At 39.3% G+C, this 24,706-nt stretch overlaps 1 protein-coding gene across 1 annotated transcript in view; it reads left to right on the top strand.

The window, feature by feature from the left end:
- Positions 1-24,706, top strand: part of GRIP1 (glutamate receptor interacting protein 1) — a gene marked incomplete at its 5' end in the record, with an annotated part of 251,102 nt that overhangs the window by 162,226 nt on the left and 64,170 nt on the right. Inside the window, 6 exons of the mRNA XM_081310350.1 lie at positions 62-209; positions 2,166-2,335; positions 8,265-8,420; positions 9,077-9,232; positions 17,958-18,144; positions 18,725-18,870. Of these exons, the coding sequence (XP_081166476.1) occupies positions 62-209; positions 2,166-2,335; positions 8,265-8,420; positions 9,077-9,232; positions 17,958-18,144; positions 18,725-18,870 (963 nt within the window). The remainder of the gene's footprint in view (positions 1-61; positions 210-2,165; positions 2,336-8,264; positions 8,421-9,076; positions 9,233-17,957; positions 18,145-18,724; positions 18,871-24,706) is intronic.

Raw genomic sequence — 24,706 nt, 5'->3', positions numbered from 1 at the left:
GCTTATTTGTTTTATCTTATTTATTTGTTTGTTTGTTTTCCTGAAATTTGCTCTTTGACAGATTCTGTGGCAACAGCATCCGGGCCATTACTAGTTGAAGTTGCCAAAACTCCTGGTGCCAGCCTTGGGGTTGCCCTAACTACCTCCATGTGCTGTAACAAACAGGTCATTGTCATAGACAAAATCAAATCTGCAAGCATTGCAGACAGGTGAGTGTCACAGAAAGCGCCTACCTTTCATATTTGCATGTGTATTTAAAAAATCATGCATGTATACACACACACCACACATACACACTTACATAATACACATACACATACACAGTAAAAAAAAAAAACAGCTCTCTTGCCAGTTTATACAAGTTTAAGGTAAGAAAACAAGTCAATATGTGGGACTTAAAAATTTACCTACACTATTGATCACCCTGGAATGTAATGTGATTTTATTCAATGGTTGGAGTACTCTTTATCAATTAAAAAAAAAAAGTCAAGCAAACAAGCAAATTGTCTTACTGTGGAGCAGCTGACCTGGTCTTCATTAAGTCCAGTAGAGAGAAGTCAAATGTTTTCCTGAGTTGTTATCAGTTCAATCCTGCTACCATAAAATTGTATTCCTTTCATTCTTCCGTAATAGTATTTTACGTAATTCTTACATAAATAGTATTTTAAAAAGAATATCATCTTTAAAGACAAGTCTGAGGGTCTGGGGCTGGGGCTCAGTGGTATAGCACTTGCTTAGCATGTATGAGGCGTTAGGTTCGATCCTCAGCACCACATAAAAAATAAATAAAGAAATTGTGTCCAACTACAACTAAAAAAATATTTTAAAAAGACAAGTCTGAGACTACCATAGTAAATTAATCTTGGGTTTCACAACTTTCCAAAGTCTCTTAAAACATCATCCATTCCAGTGTCATAATAAAAATCGTACTTATTTTCCTAATTAACATTTTAGACTTGTAAGGTAAAAAGGGAAGGGGAAAAAAGATTATCTTCCAACCTAATCAATTATTTTACAGCTCCTGATAAGAAAGTCCTCATCTCTTGTAGTGGAAGCACTTCAAGTAAATCAACATGGAATAATATGTTAGGTGGAAGGGATGGCTTAAAATCTGGAGAAGTACACTACTCACATCAGTCTCCTCTGTGTTTCCAGCCCTCTTCTCCTCTTGGCTTGGCCCTGTCTGGAAGTCCTCCAGCTCCACAGAGACTCGAAGCCACCCACACTGGTGGTCGGTCTACAGCTCCACTGTAGTCTTACCCTAACGTGCAGTTCTCTAACAGTGGCAGCCATTGATCCAGGGGTGTTCTCCAGTCCAATGGTGTAGGATGCTTTAATCGTCTCCCTCTGTTTTTTCCCATTCCGCAGGGGGTAACCAGTTTAAGGAGCTGTCCACTTGACTGGTACGTCGGGATGCTGACTGCTGTGTTTGCTTTTCTCCACTCATCCAGTAGCCAGCCCCTTGAATTCAGCAAGATGTAGCAGCTAGCCCCACCCCCAGCTTTCCCCCTTGACTCACCACGAAGGCCTGGTTTTATTACTCACTTGATTCCTGAATAATTTCCATTGCCATCAAGAGCTTTTGTACTAATAAATGTTTAACTCCAGAATAACAAAATAAAGCAGAATAATAAAGACCTGGTGCTCTGAGAGCTTATATGAAGGAATTCTGAGGAAGTAGTAACCGAATCACCTCAAATTATTCTCATTCACGTATAAAAAAGACCCTATTCGAATTCTAGGAGTCATGTCTCCAGATTCTTAATAGTAGCCAACTCAGATTTATAGATAGAAAATCTAGAAAATCGTAGGAGGAAGAAACACAGAAAAAGTCAAGGGGAAAATTCTCCCTGTGCTACACTGTCCTCTTGCTCACTTCACAACATGCAGCATCGCCCATCCCCAAATAATATTTTTTGAAGAAGGACAAGAGAAAAAAAATGTTACTTTGCATTTTTCTGCATTCTCTACAAGACTTTACATTCTGATTCACATCCAAGGGGCTTATAATTTGACAGATGGTGTTTCCTATAACACTCAAACTTTTCCTTTTTTTTTTTTTAAAGTAAATGAAAACTGTGTGAAACTCTAACTATGAAGGACATGAAAGTCGTATTCCAAAGAGGAAGACACTTCATGGTACCCAGTGTTTCTCCTTCCCGTAGATGTGGTGCGCTGCACGTGGGGGACCACATCCTGTCCATCGATGGCACTAGCATGGAGTACTGCACGCTCGCGGAGGCGACTCAATTCCTGGCAAACACCACTGACCAGGTCAAGTTGGAGATCCTTCCCCATCATCAGACCCGCCTGGCCCTGAAGGGACCTGACCATGGTGAGAGGATCCATCTCTTTATCTTGGTCTTACCCTTGTCACTTCCTCCAGAGAGTTAGAAAGCAGAAAGACACTGAATTCAATTCTGCCTTTATCGCTTCTTTTCAAAACAATAGGTTATCTTTGTGTACCCTGTTTCCTCTTCCAAATCTCTTTTTTCAAGCCACTCGTAATTTGCTGGAAATCCCAAAGTTGCAGAAAGAATCATTGTTGGAAATAGAATTTTCAGGGCTAGTACTATTTGATATTTTTTTTTAAATGTCTTTGGTACAAATTGAGTGTGGTAAGAAGGGGGAATAATTTGACTTCTCTATAGAAGTATTCATATTGAATTTCCAGCCTATATAAAAGTTAATAAAGGCAAATAGTAAAATTCACTTTTTAAAATAAAATATATACTGATAGAAAACTCCTCAAGTATTTGGTAGGGAGCCCCAGTGGTAGGAATGGCTGAGCTCCTATATATTTTGTCTATTTTCTACAGTGATGTTTTTCTTAGGAGAGAGAACATCCTTTCTGATCAAACATCTAACACAGGACAATCAATACTTGACTCCATTTATTCAATAAAAAGTATCAGCTGAGGGGATCTGCATTTCAGTCTTGAAGTTCACAGTTATGTCTTCAGAGTATTTATATATCATCTACCTGTGCACCTTCAAACAAAACCCGGTATAAGAGGCTGGGCGTAGGGTCTTATGCCTATAATCCTAGCAGCTCAGAAAGTGAGGCAGAAGGATCAAGAGTTCAAAGCCAGCCTAAGCAAAAGCAAGTCGCTAAGCAACTCAGTGGGACTCTGTTTCTAAATCTACAACTAAAAATAGATAAATAAATAAATATTTTTTTAAAAATACAAAATAGGGCTGAGGATGTGGTTCAGTGATCGAGTGCCCCTGAATTCAATCCTCAATAATGAAACAAAACAAAACCTGGTGTAAGAAAAAGGACTTGAGCCCCAAATCAAATGAAGTCTTTGTCCCAACTCCTGCCTGTCTCTTAAGCCAGTGCTCTCTTTATTTATTTCTTGAAGCCAGAAGCCTCACTTGCATTGGCCTAAAAGAGGGGAGAATACATTTCTGCCTATTTAAAGAAAGCACATTTTCTTGAGAATTGAAATTTTGCTTTTGCAGAGGTCATTTGTATTATGTGTTTCTCACCTTCTAAAATGTGCTGCTGTTCTCTGCAGTGAAAAAAGAAGGAAACAAAAAAAAGAACTAGATAATTTTCATACTGAATGAGTCAGCTGGATGCAACCTTTTTAATTAAATGGAGCTTAGACAGCCCTAGAGCTAATGAAAATCTCTAGTACACATTACCCTTATCAGATTTTAATTTTACACATCGGAGTAGAGAAATGATGCAGCATAGGCAGGTTAAGAAAAGAAAATCAGCATCATTTGAATAAAGATGCTAAGGAACTATAGGAAGGTAAAGTTCATGGCATACACACCATTCCTACCAGGATCCCCAATGAGCCTTTCCTGCAAACAGGCCAAGAGGAGAGAACACTAAAATTGCCTAAGTTTCTTGAAAGTGAATCTTAAATTGCATTGGATTTGGAGCATAGAGTGTAAGAGTGGGTGCTGGGTGGTGCATGTTAAGCATGATGTTTTGCTTGCTCCATCCTGAAACCAGTGAATCAGAAATGCATAACAGACCCTCTTAAAATGCTATTGTCTTTTCAACCTCATTTATTTTACTTTGATTTGCCCTGTACACAAATCATAAATGGCTCAACTAGTTTCCAACTCTTAAAATATTAAATAGTTTTACCTCCTTGCCAAGACAATTTAAAAAGATGAATATAGATACTGAAATGTATAGACCAAGAGTACTTGTTTTTTCTTCACTGTGGAAAACCTGATATTTATATTGGAGAGGCAGGAGGGTGACAGTTTATGTGACTCCAGCTTATACTTCCAATCCCATCATCAGCCTTTACTAAAAGTTGTTCACCATCTTCCTAACCTAACATATTGGCATCTCCCCTACATTGTGAAATCAAAATCAGACACTTACTTCCAAGAGAAAATAAATACTAACTTCCCAAACTTAATTAAATCATGGTCAAAAAATTTGTATAAGAAAAATTTTGTTGTGTTTGAAATTTTCAAACTTCTATTTTGGTAATAGTCAAGTTTCACAAAGTTTCAGCCTTTTTCCATAAGACAGTTCTGGTTATTGTTTCAAGACCTCTGATGCCAAAACAGCATGTCTCCCATCCCACAGGTAGATGGAGATACATTTCTCAAATTTTGTTAGCAACAAAGCTTTCACCACAATGTTTTCAGGGCAAGGTAGAAAAAGAGATTCGTGGTGCCTTTGCTAGTAGAGAACCACATTAAAGAAGTTGACAAAAGTGAGTTTTCAATGAGGTTAAAAAGTATTCCCATTGAGGGTCTTTGGGAAATATAATGACGACTAAAGAAAACTGAGACTTTGGAAAAGAAAATGTGGCCAGTGTCACTAAAGTTGTTACATTCAATACAAAGAGAACATTCCATTTATGAAATCCAGGGGCAACCAGAGCAGCTGTTGCCCCCTTCCTCAAACATCCTGGTCTGGGCAAGGAGAACAAAGGACAACATCTTCCATGTTATACACCTCTTAAGACTGCCCCAGTGTTGCCACCATGACATGACAGGAAAAGCATTTTATATTAAACTTGCTGTTTGCTTATCTGCAATAAGGTATTCAGGGCACACATAGGAAAACACAGTAGAGTGTGGTGTGGCTGAGGGCAAAAACTCTAGAACAGACTTCCAGAGCTTTAATGCTGGCTCCACCATGTGGGACTTTAAGCAAGCCTCCCAACTCTTATTCAGTTCAGGTTTTTCATCTGTAAAGTAGGGGTTATAATACCTGTCTTATGGGAATAAGATGGGATTATCGGAGATGATACATGAAAAGTTGCTCAGCATAGTGCCTGGAATATAGTAAGAACTCAGTGGAAGCAGGCTGCCTTTTTTGCAAAATAAGAGAATGTGTGTCTGAATGTGCTTTGCAAAATGAAAGAGCATGCCAAAAAATGTAACCTCCGATTATTAAATTCCTGAGATATTTACATAATACATGAAAATTAAGTGTACCGCTATAAAGCACAGTAGATTAGGAGTGTACATTCAGAAAAGACGACTCTCTCCTCTGCCCTAAGTTATTTGGTGAAGACTTTTTGTACTCATTATCCATGGCATGCAATTTTGTGTATCATCTTATATCATTTTGTCTCTAAGTTATTTCATTGTATATGAAGATTCAGCCCTTAGTAGTAGTTCAAAGTCCAGGTAAAGTTTACAACAGATATTTAACCAGCCTGCAACAATTGGAACAGTGCTAGGCACACAACAGGTAGTCAATAATACCTTTCTTATTGATTTATTAATTGTGCTTGACAGTCCTTATGAATGCTGAGGAATGTTCAAAACAGTCAATTAAGAACTGGGTCAAAAGGTGGGTATGGAATTCTGAAGCCCATTCACTGTACCCTAACTTTATTTTAAACACAGATAATATTTTGTTTAGAGTACAGTAGGGTGGCTGTGGTTGTAGATTAGCCAGACCCAACAATAACTGCTTCTTACTAAAAAGTTATCTTTTATACACAAAAGTGAATGAGGACGGTGAAAGATCCACTCAGGACGTCCCTGTGACACTTTTTTATCCAAGAGAAAATGCAGCTGCTGAGTGGATATGGACACTCTGACTGCTATCCCTGCTCCCCTGTGCATTCATTTACTGATTTATTCCCACATCAATCAGTATGTACTAGTCCAGTTGCTAAAATATATCTAGTGAGTAAGGCAGGTCAAGTAGATCCCTCTTCTTGTAGAATTTAAATTCTTGTAGAAAGAGACCAACATTAAAAACTATATTATATAAATAATGCCATTTCAGACAGTAGTAAGTGCTTTGAAAAATATAAAATAATAATGGGATACCATCTGAGAAGCCACTAGTTCATCCAGGGAGGTCAGCAGTCACTTCTCTGAGAATGTGGCATCTGAGCTGAGACCTGAATGATGAGAAGGAGCCTGATGCAAAAATAACTGGGGGAATAAGAGCGAGGTAAAGGCCTGGAGGCAGGTAGGAAGCCTGGCTTGTGCTAATAACAAGACTTGAGACCAGTGAGGCTGAGAATATGAATGGAGAAGGTGGTGATGCAGATGAAGCCGAAGAGAGAAGAAGGGCCTGCGTTGGATGGTGGGTATAATGATAAGCCCTCTGAACAAGAGTAACAGGATCCAACCTAGATACTTAAAAGCTCCACCTGGCTGTGTTGTGGATACTGAAAAGCAGGTGTGCAGGAGACGAATCAGGGAACCAAGTCTGGAGGTGATGCCGAGCTCTAGGTGAAGGAGGTGGTGGCTTGACCCAGGATATCGGAGAGGGAGAGGAAACCCAAACAGCAATGGAGTGGAAGGAAAGGGTGGGATGATTTAGGACTGCACAGTTGGCTTTGAGAGTGTTCTGCAGATTTCTGACCAGCCCTCTGAGACTTAAGTGTTCAGTGAGTGAAATTTGTTGAGTGACTCACATCTATTTCCTTTGAAAAGTCCATGGTTGTATAAGTGGAGAGAACAGTAGGAGAATCAGTGTGACAACTCCCAATTCATTTGTTTTTATCCACATCAGCACCACACTGAGCTCCTTGCGTGCTTAACCCTCACAGCAGTCCTGGGGAGCAGACGCTCTCATGACCTCCAGTTGGAGATGAGGAAACTGAGGCTGAGCGGCTGAGTAGCTAGCCAAGGTCATACAGAGAAGAAGGGCAAAAAGCATCCAAAAACCAGATCGTCCTCATTGCACAATGGCTGTCCATGCTAGGGCTTGTGTTCCATGTACTGTCTCACTCCAGAAAGTACAAGAAGCACCAAGGAAGCTGGTTTCATGGACAGTATAACTTAAGTTCTTATCTACACAAATATATACATTCAGCCCCTCTATATGAATAACTACTGTTAAATAATTCACATGTAAGACACCTAACACTAGAATCCTGAAAAACTGAAAGAAATAAAACCTCATCGTTATTTTAACTTTTTCAGATCATTCAGTGACAAACTTCCTGTCAATAGCAAACGTAATTACTCATATATCAGAATGCTGGATAGAAAATCACATCAAAACTAGGATAGAAGCATGATAAGCTTTCTTTAATAAATAAAAGGGGCACCAAGACTTTGAAATAAACCTCATATTTTATGAAATAGATAGAATATGTGGAGTATTTCAAGAATTAACTATTTCTAATGGAAAAGCACTTTTTCCAAAAAAAATTTATAAAACATATTGAGACTTTTATCTTCTCATTTTCAGTCAGGATACAGATAAGATTCTGATCCTGACCGATGATTAGAGTGGTTTATTGTTGAGGAAAATCAAGTCCAAGTGATGGATCATGGCGTAATTAAAATGTCAGAGCAGTAAATTGTGATGTGTGACTAGTAACCCACACGAATCATGAGACAATGTGATTTATTGTTCCTTCTTTTCTTTTTCTCCAAACAAGTGCTACTAAATGGCCAATATTTGCAAATCTTTAATTACTAATCGTGTACCATAGATCTTTTTGGAGCTGACTTTTAAGTTTAAAAAAAAAGTTTTAATCTCTACTGCAAAGCATAGGGAGAGGTTAGAAATTGATTCAATGGCCATCCTAAAAGGAGAAAAAAAAAGGGTCGGGCCCAGACATGCATTATTCTTGGGAAGATGAAAAGTTTCCATTGCTGATGTTAATCATCTCTTTCGCTGACCACAGAAAAAGCAAAAGCCAAGTGAATTTTTTTTCCTTTGCAATCAGCTTTCATTTTGTTACACTTTTTCTTTTTTATTTGTGCAATTCAGTTACTTTTTCCTCTTTTTTTTTTTTTTTGGTTCTTTGTTTGTTTGTTTGTTTTTCTTATTTCTCATCATCACTTCATATGGGCAGTGAAAATTCAGAGGAGCGACAGGCAACTTCCCTGGGATTCCTGGGCCAGCAACCACTGCAGCCTTCACACCAACCACCACTATAATACGCACCACCCTGACCATTGCAGAGTGCCAGCCCTGACATTCCCGAAAGCGCCTCCTCCAAACAGCCCTCGTAATGTTCCAGGCTTTCTCCTCTTGGTCTTTCATTTAAATTATATTCTTCTCGCTCCTTCCACCTCTAATTCATTCCATCTTCTGCTTTGTGGGTGTTTCGTGCTTTTTTTTTTTTCGTAGTAACGATGTGTTATTTGCAATATCTCCTTAGTCTTTTCCATCAGAAAGCATTTGTCATTAAGAAAGGAAGTTAATGTTCAGAATTCTTGATACATGATTCAGGAAATAACAGTTCAGAATATTATATGGAGTATGGTGTTCTCAGTTCTTTGTGTGTGTGAAATCACTTATGCAATCCGTGTCAGAAAATATCTATGAAAATTAGATCATGTATCAGATCCCTTGGGTTGTTGTTTGTGGAGAACATGGTTTAAATGTCTGTTTTTTTGTTGTTTGAAGCAAACCTCATAGAGTCTCTGTTTTCCTGTGTGCTTCTGAGGCTCCTGCTACTCCTCAGCACTTCTAAGCTCTTGTAACTCTTGAGATTCCAAAGTGCTATCTCCTGGCTCCTGAAGCCTTGTCTCTGTCTGGCTGGGTAGCTACTAGCCACTGCTGTTCATCATGTGTGTCTTTCTGAATTAAAGCTGGCTGGCAGGGGTGGCAGCTCAAAGGCCATCTGCGAGTGCTCTGTGCCAAGTCTTCACTCTCTTACAGCAGCTGTGGTGTCTTCATCCTTCTCTCCTACCTCCATGAGTGCATACAGCCTGAGTTCCCTGAACATGGGGACTTTACCTCGAAGCCTCTACTCTACTAGCCCACGAGGAACCATGATGAGGAGGAGACTGAAAAAGAAAGACTTCAAAAGCTCACGTAAGTGAAATGTTAGCTAACGGTAGTCATTTGGCCTGTGGAAAACAGTCAGGCACTGGAGTTTTCAATTCGTTGAGACCTGTGGGAAGAGCATTTGAATGCCTAAGTGATCAAGGAGATGTAAGAAGCCAGAACTCTGGGCCAAGGATAATGACATGGTGCCCATACTCTGCATGATAATTATTGGCTGGGTATAATTTCGGACAGCCACTAGTTCATACTGTCTTTCCTACAACTTTTTATTGAACATTTTTTTCTTCCTCTTTTGATGTCATGAAGTAGTCAAAGGTGTGACTTTAGTCAAAGGTGTAACTTTTAAGACTCCTTCTTATATTCTGGATAGCTTTGGATGAAACCTTTATTCTTAGTTTCTTATTCCCTCTAAAGCTATGTTGTAAAACTCTGCCTCCCTTTTGATAAAGGTAATAATCTCATACATTTTAATGCTATTTCATATAACAAATTAAATTTAACAAGTTATTTAACAAATAATATACCAAGTTAAATTTCATACTAAATTATATTTCATGACCTGACTTAGCCCCCACCAAAATCAGTGATAAGTTTGAACATGCTTTTTCATATTATATCTCATTTCCCAAGTTCCCCTTACTTTTCTTACTAACTTACCCCAATGAGACTCACCTCTCTCACATGAATTTCTTACTACCCTTTGCAGCATTACGAAGGTAAGAAGGATGCTCTTACTTACAGCAAACATCCTAAAGTCTAGGAATTTCAACTATCATTCTTGGAAACTCTAGCTTCTGGGACAGCCAAATAAAATATAGACTGAGCAAGACTAGAAAGGTGTAGTTAGCTACTCGGTTTAAGATAGCTGGCTATCTGTATAAAGGGGGAAAAAGGGATGATAGAATGTTTTAACAGGGGAGAAACACAAATCACTCCTTAATTTTTCTTTTCTGTAGAGGAAGATCATATCCTATCACCATAATCTCAAAACTTTGAGGGAAAGAGAACACTAACATCTCCAACCAGATCTAATCATAGTTTAGAGAGGTGCATTTCTTGCCCCTTTATCTTTTTGGTGGTTGTTTGATTGTGATTCCTATAAATAAACCTAAAGAAGATGGGGTCTCTTCCTGTGCTGACCATAGAAATAAAAATAAGGAACAGCCTCAAGTTATTTAAATGAAACCAACCCTGGTCCTTCCAGGCTAGTACTGACCAGAATGCTCTTGTAAGAAGGACTGGTTTGCTAGAGATTCATCATCTCCAGAGGACCTCTCACCAGTCCCATCAGTGCCCCAACATTGAGGGTCACCAGCCATCCCCCACACTGGAAAGTGGTTTCTTCATGTTAAAGGAATCCAAATGCTTACTTACAAAGAAAACCATAGAAAAAGAGGGTCACTACCATGATGGATGCATGGTTTTGACTTGCCTGTCCTTTCAAGTATAAGGAGATTTGTCATCTTCAATATGTGAAAATGACAATAAATTTGAAATTAGTAAAATGGAAGATTGAGTTTAGTCAAAGAAAGAGCAAAAAGCATCCAAGAGTTTCATTCATTTCTTAGCTAAGACTAGAGTAAATTATTTACTTTTAGAAGAAACTAGTTGAAGGCAATAAAGTAAAGTGATCATGAGCCTGGACTCTAGAAGTAGGAAGTCTCATCCCAGCATCATACACTCTAGCTAGGGAACCCTGAGCACGTTTGCTTAGCTCTTTATGCCTCAGTGAAAATTAGAGATAAATGTAGTGGTTACTTCTCTGGATGATTTTGAAGGAAAAAAAATATATATATGTGTGTGTGTGTGTGTGTGTGTGTGTGTGTGTGCGCGCACGCGCACGGGCGCGCGCTAAACAATATCTGGTGAATAGTAAGCACTATTTAATTGTTAGTTATGCTGCATAGTTGTATTAGTGTTATATACCTGAAATTGAATTGTCCAATGTGAAAATCTGTTGCCATTGTTTTCAAATTTAGGCATTTTCTACAGTGGTACACTTCGACATAATGCATAGATCTTGAGTCTTTCATTTAATGCCTTCAGATTTGAAGCAGATATTTGTATATAAATTTATATAAATATATAATGGCTTCATGTACAGTACTAACAGCCCTCAATAGGGAAGAGCAATTAAATGATTTCACTAATGTTTGTACTTCTGTTTCAAAGGCTAACCATTTGTTTGTGTTAGGCAAGATTTGCTGTGTTGATTAAGGCCATTAGTAATACAAATGAATGATAATGTGTTTGGCTAGCTCAGGTTGATATTGACACATCTTGCATTTTTTAGTAGGAAACAAAGTCGAGGGCACACTGTCACTGAGACCCATAACCAACTCGTAAATCAGCATGTTGTTCTCCAACATAGTAGGAATATAAACAGAAACCTGGTTCAGAAAATTTCTAGTTCATGTTTTCTGTAGACATTAGCCACAAGAGCACCACTGATCACATGTACATAACAGGAGGTTTATAAATATATCTCAGGAGACCATACATTTTATATTTTAATCAGACGACAAAGCCCCAAATACTACAAACTTTTATTCCTACTTCAAAAAGACTTGAGAAAATTATGATAGTATTCCAAATTCCAGAAAAAATTTTTTGAGAATTTCTTTTTTCTTTTTTTTTTCTTTAGTATTTATTTTTTATTTTTGGCCGACACAACATCTTTGTTGGTATGTGGTGTTGAGGATCGAACCCGGGCCGCACGCATGCCAGGCGAGTGCGCTACCGCTTGAACCACATCCCCAGTCTCTTTTTTCTTTTTTAATTGCCTAAGCTTGGTATGGTCACATTAGACATAAAGATCTTCCCAAGTAGCTGAGGATAAAATTTTTATTGCCACTTTCACTGTACCTTGGTTTATTTCCCCCACATTATTTATGTCTTTATTCTGTGCCACTGTTCGCTGCCACTTTTTGGTACTTATGTTTCTATAGCAACCAGGCCATTTGTATGGATGGTGAATCATGGCAAAAGTCACAAATACAAGAAAAAGTCTCTCCGCTTTATTGATGATGAGTTGAGGCCAGAGCTTGCAAAACAGAAAAAAATAATAATAATTTTCACATGTGTTTCCAGTACCAAGTAAGGACATGACTAGGAAAGAATGAAATATTCTCACATAAATATTAAAACTTTCTGTACCATTGACTAAAGGGAAAAACACAGAAAGTCTGTTACAACATGTGACAAGGATTAAAACAGCAAGGTGCCATGTTTGTTTCACATAGAGACTGGTGTGCACACTGCACTCTAGGCTTTGAGGAGAGTCACAAAGCCCTGGGAAGGTCTCAGAGCATGTCATAGAGGAAACTCTCATCCCTCTTCTGGAATCTTCCTGGCCTTTCTCCCACTACCTGTGTTCCCTCAGAGGCCAAGCCTCCTCCAAAAGTCTTTTCCACATGTCATGGCTGCATGAGGAGCAGTGGATCCGGCTCAATCCTTCCTGACCCTGTATTCTCAGCTAGGACAGAGACTCCACCTATTCCCAGGCTTCCGGAATTGCAGCAGACAAAAGTTAGAACATATTCCCAGAATGTTCTTTGCTTCTTTGCTTATCAGCACTTATTGCTAGAGAGGGTAATCTTGAAAAAGTCTGAAAAGAAGAAAATGAGAAAACCTAGCAACTTTCATGGTCTCTTTCACCAACCCTTGAAAAAACAATGGACAACAAGAGCAGCTAATGGTAAGCTTTTCTAAGTGACCATGCAGGGAGCTGTGGGCCACCTCTCCTGCTCTTCTGAACTGGATCATATGGTTCACAGTGTGCTGGATCCACAGCAGGTCGCCACTTCTGTGGAACCCTAGTGAGACAGAAGTCTCAAATAACATGATCAAATTGCATAGATGTGTTCTATTAATAAACCCTTTCAGGCCCCATGTTCTCTATACTTTTAAAATTCTTCTCATATCTGATAATAAACCATACAGCCTCATAAATTAAATAAGCCTTTCTAGAATTTTTTTTAAAAAAATCTTTGGCTGTCTTTTGTTCCCCCTGACCTTCCTTACTCTAGGAAAGGAAAAAAAAAAAACTATTCCTGCAAAAACAGAGCTGTGAACAGAACCATCCCTGTAAGAATGAGAACAGGACAGAGCAGACTGAGTCCTGAACACAACGTGGATGAACACTAGTGAGCTGATTTCAAATGTAGGGTGTCAGCAACTTAATCATTTCCATCTTCACCTTAGTAGAAGCCCTGAGCCAGAGCCAGTAGCTCGTAGCCTTTGCAGATCAAATACCTTGCAGGAGGATCCGCTACTGCAGCAAAAAATTTATCACACACAAATCTTAAACTACAGGGTTATAATTCACAAATCACCTTTATTTTCTTTCGTGGATGACCGCATTAATGAAGCAAGCTAATCAAGCTCATCTTTTTTATCCTCCAAGTAATATTGGTTATTTTTTTCTTTTGGCCACTCATTTTTTAAATCTATAATTTATCTTTTTCATATCTGGTAATAGTTTCTCAGACTTTAATCTGTGTAAGTAATCAATATACTTTCAAATGAAATTTTACCATTTCAAAGAACAGATTCCAATACATCAGAGGATTTTTTAGAGTTAATTGTAAAATCCTAAATTACTTAATATAATCCTATATTTATGATATAAATTGTAACCTTATATAATTACATAATCAATGTAGAGTGCATGAATTTCTGTTAAATTCTAAATTAAGTTGCCTAATAATTTCTATCACCTCAGCTTGTCTCCAGATGGAGCTTATAGATTTAATGATACCCTCATTGAATTCATGCTTCTTTGTCAAAAACCTCTAGAGAATGAAATTCCCTCAATTCTCTTCTCTGTTCCAAAAATACAGCCAGTGTCCTGTGTCTTCAGTAGACCTAACCTAATCCTGGCTGTTACTAGGTAAGTCATCTGGCTCTTTCTCAAAGGAGATGGGAGATAACTGACTAAAAACCCAGCTTTTAACTCCAGTTCAGTAGTCCCCAAAATATTTCAAACTGAAATGTTGAATGGAAGAATATACTAATATCAACCCAAGGAAAGATTCACAAGCAGGGGGAGGGGGGATAACATTGATATTGAAATCCAAGAGGCTTACTAGAAGATAAATGAAAGTAACCCTCCAGGAAGGTGACACCTGCCCTTATCATTCTAGGTGTATAGCCAGAAGGAAATGTAGCTCTCCAAATCCTCACTGACAGGAAATGGTGTCCTCTCATGGTTTTCGGTCACTGATAGCAAAAGGCAAGGACTGGAGAGCAACTGAAGCACACTTGACATAAATGAAGCCACACCAGAAAATGTACTTGAATCAATACATAATAGTCCCTGAGTGGAACATTGGGATCATGAACCCCATGGTCTGTGCAACGCCTGGGGTGGAGGCTCTCTCCCCCACCTACCAACTAACTGCAGCCTTTTTTTACCATAATAATCCACAGACAGAATGATGAGGTACCTAGTAAAAAAAAAAAAAAAAAAGCCAGGGGTTTTGCCCCTCTTAGTCATATTCTACCTTCCCTCCCTTATCCTGTCATTCATGATCGGGAGGCTTTGGGTCCTCAGAAGTAGCTTCTAGTTCTTTATGTTAACTCAGCACACCTATGTGAAGTGTCAATACCAAAGAGGAAAATGTAGATGATATCACAAAACTTGACTCATTCCTCATTTATTCAGCATTTACTGAACATTTCAGCACCAAGATATCAAGATAAAAAGATCTATTCCCAACCGCTCAACATCTCAGGGTCAAGTGGAGAGACAGGCAAACAAACAAAAACCTGATAAGTACCAAAATAGCACTATGTACTAGAAATGTGTAAATGTAGAAAAGTAAGTAAGTACCTAAGTCTCCCTGGATTAAGCCAGGAAAAGGTACATTAAAAGCTGAGGGGAGTTGCTAAAGAGGCAGAGGGCACAGCATATACTAAGACACAAAGGAATGTCAAGAGGCTTAGAGCACTTACCCCATGGAGGGATCGTGGAAGAACACAAGACCTGATGGCAGGAGAAAATGAACTTACAAAGAGTCTTGCGTGAACTGCTAGAATTAAAAAGTTTGTTTTCTAGGAAATGGGAGCTGTTAAAATATTCTAAACTGGGGTATTTCCTTTGCTTATTGGAAAGGCCCCTTGGGCAACAAATTGAAAGCCTACAGCATGAGACGATGGACAGGGACTACTCTAGGGGAGCAGACAAGTCAGGGCCTCACTGTGAAGGAAAGATTCATCTCCAATTTAGCAGGAGAGGACCTATAAATATGTACATTACAATATTGGAAATAGAAAGTAATGAAAGCCTGAATTAAGGTATTGAAAGTTAAAAGGGGAAAGAGGGCTTATACATGTTATATTATAGGGGTCATCTTACGAGAACTTAGCGATTGATGTGAGACGATGGGCAGTTGTGAGTCAAAGGCTGCTTTGAGATTTCAGCCTGGATTGACATGGTGGAAATGGTGACATGGAGAGGAAATGAGAAAGAGAAGACAATTTACTCAATTTTGAAAATATGAGAAGCTAATGAAACATCTTTGCAAATGTATTAGCTATCAAGAAAAGAAATTTATCACTGAAACTTGAAACTAGAGAGATTTGAATCATCTTTGCAAATGTATTAGCTATCAAGAAAAGAAATTTATCACTGAAATTTGAAACTAGAGAGATTTGAACAGGTGCATGCAGAGGTCCTGTCATAGGCAGGTTGGAAGTGGTGGAAAGAATGAGAGAACATAGGACAGAACTATGGGTGAGTCCAAGCTTCTTGTACAGGAGGAGGCAGAGTAACCAGCAGAGGCTGAAGATGCAGGAGACTGAAAACAAAGCTTCATCAAAACTAAAGAGCGATTTCAGAAGGGATGGTCATGAAGCCAGTCACTCTGGAGTAGTTACAGCAGATGAGGCCATTGTTTTGGATGGTCATGGAATCATTGGAGAAAGTGTTTTTGACAAAAGGTGAAAGAAGCCAAATTCTAAGCAGCTTCAGAATCAAAATCAGTACAGATCAATAGATTGGATAGAGCTAGGGGGGTGATTGGGAAAGTTTAGAAAAGCAGCAAGAGAGATTTTTATGACTCAGAAGCATAAAAGGCAACTTTTAGGATGCTTTCATTTGAAGAGAGAAAACTCTGATGCTAGAAATGTTGTCTGAAAAACCAGTAGGGCAGGAGATACGTGAGAGGGGATTGAGACCAGGAGTCAGAAAGAGGAGAAAGTGAGAGGGTAGAAAGTGAGAGTGTATGGCTCAGGAGGGATGTGTGATAAACAAGGGGGATTCAGATATGGAGATCTTGGAGATCTATCCAGGTTGATGAAATGGAGAGCCGGGCTGGGCCCGTAGAGCAGTATTAGGGTGGAATTGCTAATAAGCAACACTGAGAGCAAAGGACCCAAAGCCAGCATGTTCAAAGGTCATCACCATGACAAGGACAAGGAAAAGTCAGGGACAAGAGCAAGTTGACTAAGAAAAAAGACCCTAAGTCAGAAAGTAGATGAGAGGGAATTTTGAAAAAGTAGAAAACTATGAACTTGCAGATGAGACAAAGCAGAAATAAGTACAGACTATGTAATTTTGTTTATTTTTACATCTTTGCAGGACTGGGGATTGAACCCAAGGGCACTTTGAATCCCCAGTCTTTTGAATTTTTTTATTTTGAGACAGGGTTTCATTAAATTGCTTAGTCTGGGCTCCAACTTGCAATCCTTCAGCCTCAGCCTCCCAAGCCTCTGGGTTTACAAGTATATATCATTGCACCTGAGGACTATGGGATTTTAAACAGGAGCCAGGAGTATTATAAAACTTTCTCTTTCTTTGTCCAGACGGGGGAGTGAAGGAAAATGGGTTGTGGTTATAGTGGGTTTTGAGGTATCTGGTGTCATCAGGCTTTAATTACAGTACAGGGGCTATAGAAACCTTTTTTGGAGAAAGTAACATTTCAACATAGAACTATGCAGGCAGAGAATGTGCTCTGAGAGCACAGGTGGCCAGCTCCAGTGGGCATGGTCCAGGGGAGCCAACCAGGAGAGGTTCAGGTCTTTTATGATCAAATTTGGGCTTGGGAATAAGAAAGAGCTGTCTAGCTGAAGGCTCAGATGAGTGTTAGAGAAATGAATTAAACAGGAGACAACAGGTAGGCTTGAGAACCAGAGGAAAACACTGAGGAAGTAAAATGTGGGAATAGGAGGAGTACATAGTTTAAATGAGACTTCATTACGCCAACGCAGTGCTGGAATAAGGTTGAGGATCAGCACAGCTTCAGTGGCCAGATTTAGATTAATTATGTCTTCAAAGTTGAAGATCAGGTTGTTTGTAAAAAGTCATTAAAGCTCCAGCACAGATGTGTAAAGTAGGAAAACATTAGACCAGTCCGCCGAGTTCCCCTTTCTCTAGATAGGACCCAGACACACACAGAGATGGAATAGCCTTCCCCAAGGGCCCCCAGATGGTGCTCGGTGACAGAGCCAGGACCACAACCCATATGCCCATATCCCAAGGCCATCCTATTCCTGCAGCCCCCGTTTTAGTTCCTGGTTTGTAGGTATAAAAGAGGGAACTCCACTGGTGTTATAACTAAAATATGACAAATTGGGGGAGAATCACTTATCTTGTTTGGCTCTGGCCAACCTTCTTGCTAAAAAGCCAAAATTTAAACTCTCACCATTGCCAATGAGCTTTTGTTCAGGGACATGACCTATTTGGGAAATGCTGGTATTCCTGGTACTTGCCTAAACCTAAAATCATTCTTTTTCATGTTTTTTCCTCCAGTGTCTTTAGCCTCTAGCACAGTGGGATTGGCTGGACAGGTTGTTCACACGGAAACCACAGAAGTTGTGTTGACAGCAGATCCTGTCACAGGATTTGGAATCCAACTGCAGGGCAGTGTGTTTGCCACAGAGACTCTCTCTTCCCCACCTCTGATTTCCTATATTGAAGCTGACAGCCCAGCAGAGAGGTGAGATGTGTTTCTTTCACAGCATCTTTTTCTGCTGTGCATTTCTGGTGCTGGCTATCTTTCAATGGCTAATAAATTATGGAACAGTGCTCAATGCAGGTAATGCAAGATGCAATGAACTCTGTTGTGATAATAAAATTTTATGTTCTTGATCATATTTAAGAAGAATGATAAGCTTGGATGCCTTAATCTAGCAGATTCTTGTCCATCAGGAGACCAGAGGCTGTATTAATTAAAAAGGAGAAAAATCCATGAAAAAAAAAAAACTGAAATTCAAACCTCAGTACTATTTCTCTACCATGCAGGAATGTATCAGTTCTGATCAGATTATAACAATACTATGAGCATGGAATATTAATTACTTCCCTGAGTTACTTCAGGATTCCCTTGCCCACAATTGTAGCAAAGAAATGCAAAAGTGAAAGATATTGCAATTGGCCTGATATGATTCCCACGGCGTTGAATAAACAAGACCAAACAGTCATGCTATTTTGCAAGGATCAAACGAGGTAGATCTGGCAAGTTCAACTTGATGATTATGTATTCTACCTACAGCCTCTAACATGTGGCTTTAAATTAGATGCGGGGTGCTACAGATTGGAGACAGAGTGATGGCCATTAATGGAATTCCAACTGAAGACAGCACCTTCGAGGAAGCCAATCAGCTCCTCCGAGACTCTTCCATCACTAGCAAGGTCACCCTGGAAATCGAGTTTGATGTCGCAGGTACAGTCCAAATCTCAAGTCAGTGGCAGCATTGGGAGCTGGCCGCATCTGAATTATATTGTTTATGTGGCAAGAAGGGGAATTATTTTTTTATATACTGACCATGTTTTTGTTTAAGGGGTTTCAGGTGTCATTTTGAATTGCACATTGTTTTTGTATTATTCATTAAAATGTCACCACCAGAACAACTGAAAATAAATGTGACATATTGAATAAGTAATAGCTACTATGGAGGTGATTTCAAAAAGTCCTGTTGCCTTTATCCTAACCTTCCCCTCTATGCTAGAGAAACAAAATTCTTTAATCCCAGAAATGAGAAAAGCCTACAGGATCCTTCCCACTGCAAAGAACACAGGGAAGTTATATAGGGAGCAATAAAAATTCGTTAAGTAAATTTATACAAGCTAGTAGGTAAATATTTGGCCTATAGTGTTAAAGAGAAATTGCACCAGACACTCATTTAAAATAACAGACAAAGACTTTATTCAAGACTACTTCAATTGGGTCAAGATTATTGCAGTAAGAGAGAGATTGGGCTCTACCCTACTCAGCTAGGACAGGTAGGGATTTATATTAGCTAATGGACAAGGTGAGAGTGAGAGTGTTATTGATGGGACATTTCTAGAAGGATCCTGATTAGATGGGAGCAGGGTAATGTCTATACACTGGCTCAGGAATTTTCTTACTAAAACTGAGCTCCCAAGTCAAGGAAAAGTCTTAGTCAAGAAGAGGGCTCAGAGGAGTCTAACTAGAATTTGGTCATGGTTGGGAGTCCTAGTTAGTAACTAGCAGGTGTGTGGCTGATAGAGATTGATTCTACTTACCATTTAATAAAGTTGAATATTCACAGTGAAATTCCACTAACATTCACCTGTCAGTAACATTCACCTTTGGGAAGCAGGAATCAGATAATTCCAACAAATATTTGCTGAATATTTATTCTATACTCCCACACACAATGTAGATATAACAATAGACAGGAAAGGAAAAAAATACACCTGTCTTCATCAAGAATATATTAGCACAGAGGGTTAATTTAGAAAGCAATGCATATAAACATAGATAATAGTATGTTCTCAGCAGAAAATAAAGCAGGATAGAGGGCTAGGGAATGACTGGGGGAGCTATCTTGAAGGATGATTCTCTGAGGAAGTGACATTTGAATGGAGATTGGAAGTAGAGAAAGTGTCAGCCATCAAAGACTCAAGAAAACGACATTCCAGAGAGGGAGCAGCCAGTATAAAGAACTTGAGCTTGAATAATAAGCTTGGGTGGGGAAGCAGCCAAAAGGGCTTCTTCTGCTGGGGCATATAAAGGGGTAGAGGTGAGAACTGGTTTGGATTTGGAGTTGGGGTTGGCGAGGCTAGAAGGGGCCGCATTATACAATACCCTGATAAAGAACTAATATTTAAGTCTAATGAAGCCAAGGAGCATTTTATGCAGGAGAGTAGGGTAAGCTGATAAATGTTTAAGAAAGAGCCTTCTGAAATGTAAGGAGGAAAAATTGGACAGGTAAAGAATCATAGTGACTTGACAAGGGAATAGAGCTAAGAAGTGGTGACAATGAAATTCAGACCATGACATGAGGCAGGGCTTAGAGATTAGATATGGAAGATGAAGGAAAGGAAACTATTTTTTTTTCAGGGAAAAAAAAAGAGTTCTAACCTCAGGCATGAGTTGAAAACTACATTTTCCAATACTGGAGACAATTGCCAATGCCAAGACAAGCACGACTCTTAATTCGAAAAGCAGCTACTGAGCACCCTTACTAAATGGTAGGCACTATGCTATGTTCAGATCATTGGAAAAGAAAATAGGAGAGATCAATATCCCCAAGAAGTTCATATTCAACTGAACAGGAGTAAGCACTGCTGAAAGACAAGAGGCTTGCTGAATTTGTATGGCCACTGGAGGACAGAGGGAAGGGCCCAGGAAGACAACACCTCCAAGAGGCTGGGATTGGGGTCCGGGCTCATGAGCAGGACCAAGGAGTGGCCAACATATATATCAGTGATGGTTATAGTCATGGGGGAAAAGATGAGCATTAGGGAGAGCGGGGTTAAGAAGGTAATTAAGCAAGTAGACAGAGTTCTACATGATGAATATTGAGATTATAAGTGATAACATGGTAGGTAGCAAAGAAGATAAAAAAGATGACAAATGAGAAGTGGGAGGAGAACCAAAAAACAACAAAAAAAAAAAGATGTCATTTTGGAATAGCAAAATTTCAAGGCAAAAGTCATAGTCAATAATATAGTATCACTGCAGGGAATTCAAAGCAGGAAGGGTCCTTTGTTTTGGCAATTCGAATTAAAAAAAAAATACTTCCAGGGTAGGTTTAGGGGTGTGAGGGCAGAAGTCAGATCACAGTGAGTTGAGTAAGGGAATGGTGAGAGTACAGACATACTGTGTCTATCGTCTGCCTTGGGTTTGGGTTTGGAAAGTGAGGTTAGCAGGAAAAATGCAGTAAACAGGTGAAAATGACTGGGGTCCCCTATAGGTTCCTTTTTATAAAACTTTTACTGTATATAGTTATGTGCTCATTGCTCTGTTGTATGCGCCTTATCCTTTATTCAATAGTTCTCAAGCAGGTTTAATTTTGTCCCAGGGGACATTTGGCAAGGTCACAAAGTTTAGTCATAGAGAAAAGAGGTAGGACAACAGATAAGAGGGAGATTCATAGTTCAGAGGTGGCTTATTTCATTTTTTTTTTGAGATTGGAAATATTTGAACATGGCTGGGACCTAAAACGAATGAGGGAGAGAAAAGATAATTGGCAGAATCAGGTCCCCAAAGGAATGAGAAGGAGATGTTATCTAGAACATAAGTAGACAGCTACCCTAAGGCAGAAGATGGAAGACCTCTTCTCATGAATTTGAAGAAAAGGACATGAGACTGTAAATACATTTTAAGCTATGTCTCAGTAGTTCATGTAAGCAAATGTGAAAGGGTCTGTAGCTTAGGGAGTTGAAAGAAATGATGTTGGTTTGTATGTGCAAAGAATGAGTGAGAAAACCAACCTGAGGCACATAAAGGAATTTCCAGGTTAGGTGGGGGACCAAGCAGAATGTGGAAGCTCTGTGTGTACAGCAGAGTCAACCTGCCTGGTGAATATGGATTTTTTTGTCCTATTTCATTTTGGTTTGAGGAAATCTTAGATGCCAAGGAATAAGAACAGAGATACAGAGCATTGGATTAGATCAGAGACTGGGATTTCTAGAGAAGGTTAAATAAAAGAACCCAAATCAAGGAGGTGCAAACCACTGCTCAGAGAGAAGATGACTAATTCTGAAAATAGCACACTAATTACCATGATGATATTTACCAAGTGCTCACTGTGTAGCCTGTCACTTTCCTAAGTACTATGTGTGCATTAGATCATCTCACCCACATGACAGCAATGGCAGAGGTCTCTAGTGTTACATCCTCAGAAAATCAAAGCCCACAGCAGTAATGGTGGGGCTGGCATTTTAACCCCAGCTGGCTGGCTTCAAAGCCACACTCCACCACTACACTAAAACTGCCTGTGTTTGAAAGAATCTGAGTTGGAGACAGAAAGAATCAATAAAGGATCGGCCTGATAGACTGAGAGGAAAGGGAGGACTTAAGGAACTGGGGTCTCCAAGAAGAAAAATGGGTACATTGAGAGAAAACAGGTTAGAGAGCTACAGCTGGGAGGTTGAGGCCAGTGATGTATTAGAGTTTTGAATTTCAGGGAAGGTTAAGCAAGGTACTGATGCTCTAAAGTGGAGTGGAGGCAAAGATCATTCCACCCAGTAGACCTGGGAATGGAGAATGCAGTATGAGGGAAAGACCATCCACACAGTGAAATTTTTCAGAAGAATGTTGGGACTGAAATTAGGAAGGAAGTTGGAACCACCTGTACTTGATATGTGGTGACTGTGTCCTCTGTCTGGACAGTTCTTCCCTGATGTGTCTGGGTGGCTTGTTTACTTTATTCAGGTTCAAAGGCTACTCACTCAGAAAAGCTTGCCTTGACCACCCTCTATCCCTCTCCTCCTGCCCAGATTGAGGGTTCTTACCCTGATGCTTTGAAATGTGTTATAGATTTATTTATAGTCTCTCTTCTCCAGTAGAAAAAACAAGCAATGTCAGGATTTTGTGTGTTTGTTCATGAATGTACCCTCAGCACCCAAAAACATGCACAGAATACAGCAGGCTCTTGGTCAGTACTTGGTGAATGAATGAATAAATGGATGAAGAGCAGTTGGGGGCTGGATCAAGAACTTTAGTTTACATCAAGAACTGAGATCAAACCCACTTTCTCTTGGGGAGTTGAAGAGAATGATGTTGGTTTGCACGTGCAAAGAATGAGTGAGAAAACCAACCTGAAGCACATAAAGGAATTTCCAAGTTAGTTGGGGGGGAATCTAACTCTCTGAGTTTCCTGGTCTTAGAGCTGCTTCTTTTGTAATCTGTTCTATTTGTTTTTATAGAGAAGTTCTCTCTCTCTCTCTCTCTCTCTCTCTCTCTCTCTATATATATATATATATATATATATATATATATATATATACACACACACACCTTTGTTTTATTTATATGTAGTGCAAAGGATCAAACCCAGTGCCTCACACATGCTACACAAACACTCTACCACTGAACTACAACCCCAGCCCCCTTCTCTGACTTTTTATTGTACATTTTGGCCCCATCTTTGCTAAAGTATCCAGCCAGTTCTAATTTCTAACTCCCAGGAAAGCAAATCTAATAGGCCAGCTTAGGTTGAGTATCCTTCCCTTCCAGTCAGCTGTGACCCAGCAGGAACCAGGTAGAAGGACCAGGGAGAAAGACTCTGTCATAATCAGATGGCAGTGAAGTTAGGGTTTCAAACAGGAAGGTTGCCCACCTCTCCCAGATGTACTTACTACAATGACAGAACATTAGTGGTAAAAAGAGTTTTATACTCCCATACCTTTGTTTATTTATAAGCCGGGAACTGAGGCTTAGCTGGGCTACTCTAGGTCATACAGAAAAGTGAATTGTACACCCTAAAGCAACTGACTTGCAGCCCACATTGCCCATATCGTATCACACTGGCTGTTTCATTAGAAAAATAAAATATGAACAGATTCCTGAATGTCTGCCCTACTGAAAGCCTGTGTTACAGGGAGTTGTGAATCCTGCACACTGTAGGACAATCAGCAGCACCTACTCACTGCATTTCAGTACTGGAATGACCAACACAATTTGACCTTCATAAACAGTATCTAAGTATTACCTTTTGCTATCAATGCATTTTTATTTTATATGGATCCTTGAAATTTGTTCATTGCTTAATGCATACTTAATGCGTATTTTAATATTTGCTGATTTAATGCTTTAATATCTTAAGTTTAAGGTCCTAAAAAATAAGAGCTGCATCTATTAAACCTTCTTTATTCAGTACCCATATTTGATAAGGGCCAAGAACAAGAAACTTAAGGTCATGTTCCCAGCCTTTGTTTGTTCCAGAAAGCAACCCATTTCAGATGGAGATTATCTACAATAGAACAAGAAAAAATGTATTCCCATCGTCATTCCCTCCTCCCTACTCATGTCAGACATCATTAATGATATGGCTGTTCTCCTGCAGACACAACATCCAAATTTGAAGGCTGAGGGAGATCAAATTTTTATTGTGTTCTCTAGTTTAACCCTCTGTGGTGAACCTTCCTATTTAGTCATTACTCATCTACTGGAATCTAAAATTGTTTTTTCTTTTTTAAATCCTTTTTAGTCAGTCAATAACTTAGGACAGTTGATAGGGAACCCCTGGATGTAAGTGGTTTCAGGATGGCCCTGTCCTGGATTCACTCTTAATTGTCTGGATGTG

This window comes from Spermophilus citellus (genome assembly GCF_964194105.1).
Source record: "Spermophilus citellus genome assembly, chromosome: 10".
NCBI classification, from domain to species: Eukaryota; Metazoa; Chordata; class Mammalia; order Rodentia; family Sciuridae; genus Spermophilus; species Spermophilus citellus.
Note: the sequence above shows the minus strand (reverse complement) of the source record. Positions and strands in the feature narration are given on the sequence as shown.